General features: G+C 50.7%; 1 protein-coding gene across 2 annotated transcripts in view; it reads left to right on the top strand.

The window, feature by feature from the left end:
* gaa2 (alpha glucosidase 2) overlaps positions 1-12071 on the top strand; it is a 118788-nt gene that overhangs the window by 83802 nt on the left and 22915 nt on the right. For both annotated transcript variants that reach the window (XM_072481025.1, XM_072481023.1), the window contains exons 10-13: positions 3038-3151; positions 5702-5786; positions 6102-6219; positions 7640-7773. In XM_072481025.1, coding sequence (XP_072337126.1) covers positions 3038-3151; positions 5702-5786; positions 6102-6219; positions 7640-7773 — 451 coding nt within the window. The remainder of the gene's footprint in view (positions 1-3037; positions 3152-5701; positions 5787-6101; positions 6220-7639; positions 7774-12071) is intronic.

The raw sequence follows: 12071 nt of genomic DNA, 5'->3' as shown, positions 1-12071 counted from the left end.
GCTGCCATTCCGTAAGGCAGGGACTCACTTTAGATACCTGGGGTGCAGGTTGCCCGAGATTGGGTGGGGGGGCTCCGTAGGTACAACATTTCCAGTTTGGTGGGGAGAGTAAAAGCTGATCTGGCAAGGTGGGATGGTCTCCCTTTGTCACTGGCGGGTCGGGTACAGGTGGTTAAAATGAATGTGCTGCCGCGATTCCTGTTTATTTTTCAATGCCTGCCGATTTTCCCGCCAAAGGCATTGTTTAGAGAGATTGAAGGGATAATTACCTCGTTCATATGGGGAGGAAAGGAGGCCAGAATTAAAAAGGTGCTACCACAGAGAGGAAGGCAGGCAGGGGGTTTAGGTCTTCCGAACCTGATGTATTATTACTGGGCGGCGACTGAGGAGAAGGTGCGGAGCTGGGTCAGAGGGATTGAATCCCAATGGGTCAGAATGGAGGAGAGTTTGTGTAGGGGGTCGGGATTGTAGGCGCCAGCAACAGCGCCGCTCCCAACGGCCCCGGGGAAATACTCAGGGAGTCCGGTAGGAATAGCTTTGTTGAGAATTTGGAGGCAGTTTCGACAGCACTTCGGGTTGGGGGCAGGGTCAAGGGAAATGCCGATTCGGGGGAACCATAGATTTGAGTCAAGGAAGTGGGATGGAAATTTTCGGAGATGGGAGGAGAAAGGAATTTTCTAATTCCTTTAAAGAATTAAAAGATTTATTTCTTGGGGGCATTTTGCGGGATTGAAGGAGCTGGGAGCGAAGTATGGGCTGGAGCAGGGAGAAATATTTAGATACGTGTAGGTTCGAGACTTTGCCAGAAAGGAGATACAGAGCATCCCAGTAGAGCCTCATTGCTGGAGGAGGTGCTGAAGACAGGGGGACTGAGAAGGGGGTAGTATCGGCGGTTTACAGGGCTATTTTGGAGGAGGAGAAAGTGCCGCTAGAAGGGATCAAGGCAAAGTGGGAGGAAGTGTTGGGAGAGGATATGGAGGAGGGGTTCTGGTGTGAGGTGCTCCGGAGGGAGAACGCCTCCACCTCGTGTGCGAGGTTGGGGCTGATACAGCTGAAGGTGGTGTATCGAGAGCACCTTACAAGGCGAGGATGAGCCGGCTCTTTGAGGGGGTAGAAGATGTGTGTGAACGTTGTAGGGGGGCCCTGCAAATCACATTCATATGTTTTGGTCCTGTCCAAAGCTGGAGAATTACTGGAAGGAGGTGTCTAGGGTAATCTCTAAAGTGGTGCACATGAAACTGGACCCGGGCCCTCGGGAGGCCATATTCGGGGTGTCGGACCAGCCGGGGTTGGAAACGGGCGCGGAGGCAGATGTTGTAGCCTTCGCCTCGTTCATCGCCCAAATGCGGATCCTGTTGGGATGGTGAGCAGCCTCTCCACCCTGTGCTCTGGCGTGGCGGGGGATCTGCTGGAATTCTTAACGCTTGAAAAGGTCAAATTTGAACTGAGGGGAAGGATGGAGGGGTTCTACAATTCATGGGCGTTATTCATTATGCACTTTCGAGAATTAGATTACATCGAACATTGGGGGGGGGCTGGGAGGGTTGGGGGGAGGGGGACTGTATGTGTTAATGGTGACTATGGGTGATTCCTGATTCCTTTTTGTCATTTGTTTGTTAACATGCGGCCAATGTTTGGGGTTTGGTGGGAGGATGGGATCGTTGTTATTGATATGGGGATTGACATTACATTTGTTACTGATTATTGTTTATTGTTTAGTGTAAATTTGGGAGAAAATGTGAAAAAGGAGGAGAGTAAAAAATATTTTAAAAAAACAACACTGGAATAATCGTTATGATGTAGGGCAGTGGTTATTGAGGCAAGTCAGCCCTGTAAGTTCTATTCAGCAACAGTCTCAGACATGTTTCCAAGAAAATACTGTCAAAGAATTGTTGACACCACAATCAGTTTATTGAGTTTACTCTTGGTTTGGTGCTTACCAAACTACTTGGCAAAAGGAGAATGGGTGAAGGATGGATCCAAAGATATATCAAGGATTGTAACAAATTTAGAGAATCATAAAATCCGTGCAGTGCAGAAGGAAGCCAATCTGTCCATCAAGTCTGCACCGACCCTCCGAAAGAGCTCTCTACCTAGATCCACTCCCCTGCCTTATCCCCGTAATCTCACCTAACCTTTGGACACTAAGGGGCAATTTAGCGTGGTCAATCCACCTAACCTGCACATCTTTGGACTGTGGGAGGAAACCGGAGTACCCGGAGCAAATCCACACAGACACGGGGAGAATGTACAAACCCCACACAGAAAGTCACCCCAGGCCGGAATTGAACCCGGGCCCCTGACGCTGTGAGGCAGCAGTGCTAACCACTGTGCTGTCCAAATTTCTGAAGTAAAGTGAAAGGCAAATAGCCCGTCTAATGACTCAATGTGTCAGTGCATCTCTTGTTGTGCTTTAGTCAAAGGGTGGGCCCCAATCTGCATTCTATTCAAAGACACTGTTTTTTTGTAAATTTAGAGTGCCCAATTCTATTTTTACAATTAAGGGGCAATTTAGTATGGCCAATTCACCTACCCTGCACATCTTTTTGGGTTGTGGGGGTGAGACCCACAGAGACATGGGGAGAATGTGCAAACTTCACATGGTCAGTGTCCCGGGGCCGGGATCGAACCCGGGTCCTCGGCATTGTGAGGCAGCAGTGCTAACTATTGCGCCACCGTGCAGTTTAGCAGCCAGAAGGGGTGACCGTCTATCTATCTACTTTACACTGCCGGATTTAGGTTTGGCAGGCGGAGTTGGTGGGGGGAGGGGCATGATGCTGGAAAAATATGGGGCAGGAATAAGGGTGAACTAAACCCACTGGCTGGTCTTGGAGTCCCAAAAGAGGTGATAGAAATTCCTGGGAGAAGCTGGCCATGGCTCCTTCCCAATGCCCCCACTGGTTGAAAGTAATATTGGAGTCAGTATATGAATGCTGTTTAAACAAGGAAAGACCATCATCTTGTTGTGAATGCACTTTTTCCTGCCAGATAGACTCTTGAATTTAAAAAGATTTTCTTTTATTTCATGGGGTTACAGGTTTGGCCAGGATTGACAGCATTCCCTGACTTCACAAATTCTAACACACACCAATGGTGGTTCGAGAACTTGCTGCAGTTCCACAAAGCTGTGCCCTTTGATGGGCTCTGGATTGTAAGTGCCATTTATATGAACCGATGCTCGCCATTCAGCCCCAAACCCTTTTGTTCCTCCATCCGTTAAATCATGGCTGATTTGCATCTTAACTCCATTCACCTATCTTTGCTGCATACCTGTTCATAACCTTTTTAAAATAAATTGACAGTACCCAATTCTTTTTCCAATTAAGGGGCAATTTAGCGTGGCCAATTCACCTACCCTACACATCTTTTTGTGTTGTGGGGGTGAGACCCACATAGACACGGGGAGAATGTGCAAACTCCACACAGACAGTGACCCGGGGCCGGGATTGAACCCGGGTTTTCGACGCCGTGAGGCAGCAGTGCTAACCACTGCGCCACCCTGCTGCCCTGGCTGTTGATAATCTTACATCAGAAAAATTAATCATTCTCAGTCTTGAAGGCTCCCAGTACCCTACAGCCTTCTGATGGAACGAGTTTCTAATTTCTACCATCCTTTTTGTGAAAAAGCTCTTCCTGACTTTCCACCTCAATGGTTTAGTTTTCATTTCATGATTATGTCCCTCTGTTCTTGAATCCCTCATCAGAGGAGACAGAATTTCTCTATGTGGGGTATGCTGGCAAGGCTGTCTCTATTGCCCATCCCTTGTTGCCCCCAAAGATATTAATGCCATCTATTTAGTGTGGGACTGAGTGTCAGAGGCAGCAGGTTCCCATCCCTGCAGGATATTAGTGAATCAGTTGGAGTTTTAACCATAATCCAGCAGCTTTCATGGCCATTTATGAAGCGAGCCAGTTGCGAATGATAATACATCAGTGCAAATCTTTCTTTACTTTTTACACCAGCACTTGCTCAGTAATAATGGGCTGAGCAAACTTATGCCCTCACTTACCGGACCTGCCAGGGAGGGGGGAAACCAGCAGGGAGTGATCGTCGGTCCTGAATATAAGAATTTTAAAACCCACCTTCCCTCTTTGGATGTACAGTGGAAGGTTGTCGGCACTGGTGGGAATTTTGCACCACTCCAATACCACGTTTCAGATGGTATAGAAGACTGAAAAAGGCCCCAAGCTCAGACTGGGGCCTTGCTCTCCTCGGTGTGAACAAAGAACAAAGAAATGTACAGCACAGGAACAGGCCCTTCGGCCCTCCAAGCCCGTACCGACCATGCTGCCCGACTAAACTACAATCTTCTACACTTCCTGGGTCCGTATCCTTCTATTCCCATCCTATTCATATATTTGTCAAGATGCCCCTTAAATGTCCCTATCGTCCCTGCTTCCACTACCTCCTCCGGTAGCGAGTTCCAGGCACCCACTACCCTCACTATCTGTGTGTCCTAATAACCTGAGGGATTTACTCCAAGGTCAAACTTTGCTGCCACATAATGACTCCAATATCATCCTCTCAGCATTTCTTATCCTCGAACCACAACAAATAATTATCCATTTTTATACAGATGCTGGACAATGACTGTGTTTATGCTCCACATGACCCTCCTCCCACCCTACTTCATCTGATGTGATCAGCGTGTCCTTCTATTCCTTTCTGCCTTGTGTTTATCTGGTATCCCCTCAAACACATCTGTGCTATTCACCTCAAACCTCTCATGTGGCAGAGATTAAAAACAGAAAATGCTAGGAATACTCAGCAGCTCTGACAGTATCTATGGAGAGAGAAAGAGAGTTAAGTCTGTGAAAGGATGATCATGGAGGGCAAGAGAAATTCAATGATAAAAGCTTCACGATGCACGATCAAAGTGAGAGGTAATGGAACAAAGTAAAGAAACAACTGTTGTGTCTGGAGGAGGAGTGACTGGTAGGATCCTGGATAGCTGCTGTCCATTCTCACCACGTTCTGGCCAAATGTGTTTCTATTGGATGTATTAGACCATAAGACATAGGAGCAGAATTAGGCCACTTGGCCCATCGAGTCTGCTCCGCCATTCAATTATGGCTGATATTTTCTCATCCCCATTCTCCTGCCTTCTCCCCATAACCCCTGATACCCTTATTAATCAAGAACCTATCTATCTCTGTCTTAAAGACACTCAGCGAATTGGCCTCCACAGCCTTCTGCGGTAATGTGTTCCACAGATTCATCACCCTCTGGCTGAAGAAATTCCTCCTCATCTCAGTTTTAAAGGATAGTCCCTTTGGTCTGAGATGGTGTCCTCTGGTTCTAGTTTTTAGTGACTATCTTACACTTATGGTCCTTAATTTAAACTCGACCACAACGAAAACATCTTCCCAACCTCGAGCCCATTAAACCCTGTCTTCATTTTAAAGACCTCTATCAGACTCACCCCTAAGCCTTCTTTCTTCTGGAGTAAAGTGTCCAAGCCTGTTCAGTCTTTCCTAATAGGTAGAGTTCTCAGTTCTGGTATCCTGCTTGTAAATCTTTTGTGCAACTGCTCCAGTGCCTCTATATCACTGTTATATTATGGAGACCCACACTGTGTGCAGTACCTCCCAAGTGTGGTCTAACCATGTTTAACATGCCTCTTGGCTTTTCAATATTCTTCAATTTAGAAATGAACCTCATTTTAATTTTTTTTAAACATACCACTCCGGAATATTCTAGGATATGAATGAACCCTCGAACTTTGTGGATGGATCGCAGAGTGGGTGCCCTTCCAATGAGCTTGAAAACCCACCATACGTCCCAGGTAAACTCTGAGTCACATCTACGGGTCTTACTGATGGGAATAGAGAGAGGGGTGGCAAAGGTATATCACTTTATTCACTCTGAACTAAAATCTAATTATAATTCAAGTTCTTGATTTTGATACAAACAGTACCAATAGGTTGTAGTTTTAGAATTGATTCAAGGGAATGGTGGGAATTGTCTGGAGTGGGGGAGGGGGGAAAGAGCCCAGAGTGGAGGGCGGAGAGTCCGGGATGGAGAGCCATGTAGGGTAGAGTATGGAGTGAGGGGTGTTTATTGCTGCTCTCTGTGACTCTGTGTTGGGTTTTCCTGTCAGGTGTACTGGGCGGCATTTTACGCAGTCAAACTATTTGTGCCTCAGCAAAGCAGAACGCATCAACACATTATAATGTGCACAGTCTGTACGGGCTAATGGAAGCCAAAGCCTCCGCAAGGTAAGTCTGCTGTAAACTTTCAGATAACACAGTAGCACAGTGGTTAGCACTGTTAATTCACAGCGCCAGGGACCTGGGTTTGATTCCTGGCTTGGGTCACTGTCTGTGTGGAATCTGCACGTTCTCCCCGTGTCTGCGCGGGTTTTCTCTGGGTGCTCCACTTTCCTCCCACAAGTCCCAAAAAACGTGCTGTTAGATGAATTGGGCATTCGGAATTCTCCCTTTGTGTACCCAAACAGGCGCCGGAGTGTGGCGGCTAGGGGATTTTCACAGTAACTTCATCGCAGTGTTAATGTAAGTCTAATTGTGGCGCTAATAAAGATTATTATTAACCGACAGAAAGATCGGCATTAATCTTTTAGAAATCTATGAAGTAAAATTAAACCAATATGTGGGTGGTGCAGTTGGTAGACAGGATCCTTTCATTTCTGGGATCCAACATTAAGCCATATCTGAGGCTGACTTCATCTAAGCCAGACTGGCGGTCATTGTAGGGTCTACGGTCAGTGACAGATCCTAATGTGATGCCTGTGTTCCGTGCGAGGCTTGTGGCCAGCGAGCCTGTGGTCAGTGTGGGCTCTGCAGTCAGTTTTGGGTTTGCAATGTTGGTGCGGCATCTTCAGTGTGGGGCTTGCAGTCAGTGTTGGGTCTGCGTGCGGTGTCCATGAGGAGACCTGTGGTCAGTGTGGGATTGATCAGTGCAGGGCCTATGGTCACTGGCGACTGAGGTCAGTGCAGGATCAGTGTGGGCCCTAGAGTCAGTTTCGGGCCTGTGATTAATAAAAGGATATTTAATGTGTGACCTGCGGTCAGTGTCATTTGGTCAGTGTAAGGCCTTCAGTCAGCATAGGGCCTGCGGTCAGGGTGGGGCCTGCGATCAGCGTGGGGCCTGCAATCAGCACTAGGCCTGCTGTCAATACGGAGTCTGCCGTCAATGTGTGGCGTGTAATCAGCGTGTGGTGTGCGATGAGCGTATGGACTGGGATTAGCGCGAGGACTGGGATTAGCGCGAGGACTGGGATTAGCGCGAGGACTGGGATTAGCGCGAGGACTGGGATTAGCGCGAGGACTGGGATTAGCGCGAGGACTGGGATTAGCGCGAGGACTGGGATTAGCGCGAGGACTGGGATTAGCGCGAGGACTGGGATTAGCGCGAGGACTGGGATTAGCGCGAGGACTGTGATTAGCGCGAGGACTGGGATTAGCGCGAGGACTGGGATTAGCGCGAGGACTGGGATTAGCGCGAGGACTGGGATTAGCGCGAGGACTGGGATTAGCGCGAGGACTGGGATTAGCGCGAGGACTGGGATCAACGAGAAGACTGTGATCAGTGTGAAGACTGTGATTAGTGTACTTAAAGTGATGACCAAATAATGCTTCTGTGTTGATTGGTTGAAATGGTACATTTTCTTTGCCCTAGAGCTTTAGTTAAAATCCGGAACAAGCGCCCGTTTGTAATTTCTCGATCAACATTCCCAAGTCAAGGCAGGTACTCTGGACACTGGCTGGGAGACAACGAGAGTAAATGGAAGGACATGTACTTTTCTATTACAGGTACTGAGTGGCTTATCCTCATCATGTGGGTGAGCATGCATGTATATGAGTGCGGGTATGTCCTACATGTATGAAGAGGCCTTCCTCCCTAATCGCACTTTGGGTTCATTTACGCCACTTGAACTGCGGTGGTTCAAAAAGGTGGCTCATCATCAATGCCAATTAGGGATGGGCAATCCGTGAATAAAAAACAGAATTGGCATCTCTCACATCCCAGGAACGAAGAGAAAAGGCATGATAAATGGACCCACAAGTATGTTGTGCATATGTGTGCAAGTTTGAGTGTGCATATGTATTTGGTGTTGTTCATCATTATTATCTGAGCCCACCTATTTTGTGTATGTGTGTTGATGTGTTCTGGTGTTTGTGCCACCACAACACCCATTCATCCATCACTCCTGTATCCATTGATCATCAATACCTCAATTTTGTAAGTCTCATCCTTTTGTTCAAATCCACTCCCACCCCCACACACACACCTAGACATTCCCAATTTTAATTGCGCCATCATTGGTGATGGATGAATGCATCTAGACCAGGCATTGTCAAAATCGGGGGCGCGACGGGCGGGTGTCGGGAGGGTCGTGGAGCCGTCCGTCGCGGCGGTCCCGATCACGCAAATCCGCGCACAACAGCCGCAGCAGCCACTATTTACTGCAAGTGGCCTTCAAAATGGCCACGAACGTATAAAAACAATGCGGCCGGCCTGCGCGGAGTTTTGAGCATGCGCACTGATGAGCAGGCACGCATGCGCAGTGCGGCCAAATTTTTTAAAATCTGGTCGCAGCCTTTTTGAAGGCGTTCACAGCCAGCATTGTTAAAGGCCGGCTGCAAAACGTTTGGGGAGAATGATGTGATTGGTTGCTTTCTGAACTTTGATGCTGATTGATGCACTATCAATTACAACGAGACGAGAGTAGAGAGTAATCGAGGCTTTATTAAGCAGAGATGTGTGGCCTCCTGCAGCTGCTACCAGAATGGGAGTAGCTCAGTGTGCACACACATTTATACTCCGCCTACTGGGCAGAGCCAGCAGGCAGGGATCTACCCCCGAACCTGTAGTACAGAATCCTTACCGTATTACCTCTAATAACAACAATTATACAATCAGTGGTGACTACCACATTCACCCCCTGTTATAAAAGAGTCCAGCGGGGGTGGTGGTAATTTCTTTTACAGGTTTGTGAAAATTTTAAGTTTACAGTCTGGTGAAAATTTACAAATTCAAACGGTCGGGTGCCTTGATCCTCCGCTGTGAGCGCCTCGGTCCCGGTGGTGATGATGCAGGTGCCGACGTGGTCGCCTGTGACTCCGGGAGCATGTTGTCCTCATCTTCATCCCCGGGTGGAACCAGTGGGAGGACGGATCGTCCTGGGGTGGGGCCTGTAATGAGGTGCGCTGGGGGGGGGGAGGGTGAGTGGCGCCGGGGCAATCTGAGGGGGGGTGGGGGGGGGGGTGGGGTCGGGTGGTGGTGGGCCATGGGTGGGGATCCAGCTGGTGCCAGGTCCCTGAGGGAGACTGTGTCCTGGCGGCCATCGGGGTACGCCACGTAGGCGTACTGCGGGTTCGCATGAAATAGTTGTACCCTTTCAACCAACTGGTCCGCCTTGTGGATCTGCACGTGTTTGCGGAGCAGAACGGGTCCTGGAGCTGCCAGCCACGTTGGGAGCGAAACCCCGGAGGTGGACTTCCGAGGGAAGGCAAGGAGACGTTCATGGGGGGTTTTCATGAGTGCAGAGTAGCGACCGAATGGAGTGGAGCGCGTCGGGGAGGACCTCCTGCCAGCGGGAGACCGGGAGGTTTTTAGACCGCAGGGCCAGCACGACGGCCTTCCAGACCGTCCCATTCTCCCTCTCCAACTGCCCCTTTCCCCTGGGTTGTAGCTGGTCGTTTTGCTCGAGGCGATGCATTTGCCGAGCAGGAACTGACGCAGCTCATCACTCATAAAGGAGGATCCCCGGTCGCTGTGGACGTAAGTGGGGAAACCGAACAGGGCGAAGATGCTGTTGAGTGCTTTAATGACCGTGGCAGACGCCATATTGTGGCATGGGATGGCGAAGGGGAATCGGGAGTATTCATCGACCACGTTCAGGAAGTATGTGTTTCGGTCGATGGAGGGGAGGGGCCCTTTGAAGTCCATGCTGGGGCGTTCAAAGGGGCGAGAGGCCTTCACCAGGTGCGCTCGGTCTGGCCGGTTGAAGTGCGGTTTGCACTCCGCGCAGACCTGGCAGTCTCTGGTGACAGCCCTGACCTCCGCAATGGAGTAGGGCAGGTTGCGGGCCTTTATGAAGTGAAAGAACCGGGTGACCCCTGGGTGACAGAGACCATTGTGTAGGGCCCGGAGTCGGTCCACTTGTGCGCTGGCACATGTACCTCGGGATAGGGCATCGAGAGGCTCGTGGAGCTTCCCAGGGCGATACAAAATCTCGTAATTGTAGGTGGAGAGCTCGATCCTCCACCTTAAGGTTTTATCATTTTAGATCTTGCCCCGCTGTGTATTATTAAACATGAAGGCAACCGACCGTTGGTCAGTGAGGAGAGTGAATCTCCTGCCGGCCAGGTAATGCCTCCAATGCCGCACAGCTTCCACGATGGCTTGAGCCTCCTTTTCGACAGGGGAGTGCCGAATTTCGGAGGCATGGAGGGTGCGGGAAAAGAATGCCACGGGTCTGCCTGCCTGGTTGAGGGTGGTGGCCAGAGCAACGTCCGATGCATCACTCTCGACTTGAAAGGGGAGGGTTTCGTCGACCACGTACGTCGTGGCCTTGGTGATGTCTGCTTTGATGCGGTTAAAGGCCTGGCGGGCCTCAGACGTCCGGGGAAAAACTGCGGAGTGGATGAGTGGGCGGGCCTTGTCCGCATAGTTAGGGATCCACTGGGCATAATAGGAGAAAAACCCCAGGCATCGTTTCAGGGCCTTGGGGCAGTGGGGAAGGGGGAGTTCCATGAGGGGGCGCATGCGGTCGGGTCAGGCCTTAGAGTTCCATTTTCCACAACATAGCCAAGGATGGCTAAGAGGTTGGTGCGGAACACGCAATTCTCCTTATTGTACGTGAGGTTAAGGAGTTTAGCGGTGTGGAGAAATTTGAAGAGGTTAGCGTCGTGGTCCTGCTGGTCATGGCCGCAGATGGTGACGTTATCTAGGTACGGGAAGGTGGCCCGCAGTCCGTACCGGCCAACCATTCGGTCCATCTCACGTTGGAAGACCGAGACTCCGTTAGTGACGCCGAAAGGAACCCTAAGGAAGTGGTAACGGTGGCCGTCTGCTTCGAACGCAGTGTATTGGCGGTCCGCCTTGCGGATGGGGAGCTGGTGGTAGGCAGATTTCAGGTCCACTGTGGAGAATACCCAGTACTGTGCAATCTGACTGACCATATCAGATATGTGTGGGAGGGGGTACGCGTCGAGCTGTGTGTACCGATTGGTGGTCTGACTGTAGTCAATAACCATCCTGTGTTTCTCCCTAGTCTTTACAACTACCACTTGGGCTCTCCAGGGGCTGTTGCTGGCCTTGATGATCCCTTCCTGCAGCAGTCGCTGGACCGCCGACCTGGTGAAGGTCCTGTCCTGGGCAGTGTACCGTCTGCTCCTGGGAGCGACGGGTTTGCAATCCGGGGTGAGGTTTGCAAACAGGGAAGGTGGGTCGACCTTGAGGGTCGTGAGGCCGCATACGGTGAGGGGTGGTAGGGGTCCGCCAAATTTTAGAGTTAGACTTTGGAGGTTGCACTGGAAGTCCAGGCCGAGTAACAGGGCAGTGCAAAGATTGGGGAGGACGTAGAGCTGGAAGTTGCTGAACTCTACGCCCTGGACGGTGAGGGCGGCGATGCAGTACCCCCGGATTTCCACGGAATGGGATCCGGAGGCCAGGGAGATTCTCTGGGTAATTGGGTGTACCGTGAGGGAGCAGCGCCTTACTGTAGCGGGGTGGATGAAGCTTTCCATGCTCCCGGAGTCAAGAAGGCAAGATGTCTTGTGTCCATCGACTTTCACCGTCGTCGTCGCGGTTGCGAGGTTGTACGGCCGGGACTCGTCGAGAGTGATGGAGGCGAGCTGCGGCTGGTGTTGGTAGACCCTGGGCTGGTCTATCTTGATGGAGGCGAGCTGCGCTGGTGTTGGTAGGCCCCGGGCTGGTCGGTGGCGGTGGCAGGCGATGAACGCCCAGATGAAGTGCCCGACGTGCAGGGGTCTTGAGGCGCCGTCCAAAATGGCGCCGAAGATGGCGGTGCCCACGGAGCACACATGGCGGGCGGCATTAAAGATGGCGGCGCCCCCGGGCCGCACGTGGTCCGCTGGCAGGA

Source organism: Scyliorhinus torazame, chromosome 17 (genome assembly GCF_047496885.1).
Source record: "Scyliorhinus torazame isolate Kashiwa2021f chromosome 17, sScyTor2.1, whole genome shotgun sequence".
NCBI classification, from domain to species: Eukaryota; Metazoa; Chordata; class Chondrichthyes; order Carcharhiniformes; family Scyliorhinidae; genus Scyliorhinus; species Scyliorhinus torazame.
Note: the sequence above shows the minus strand (reverse complement) of the source record. Positions and strands in the feature narration are given on the sequence as shown.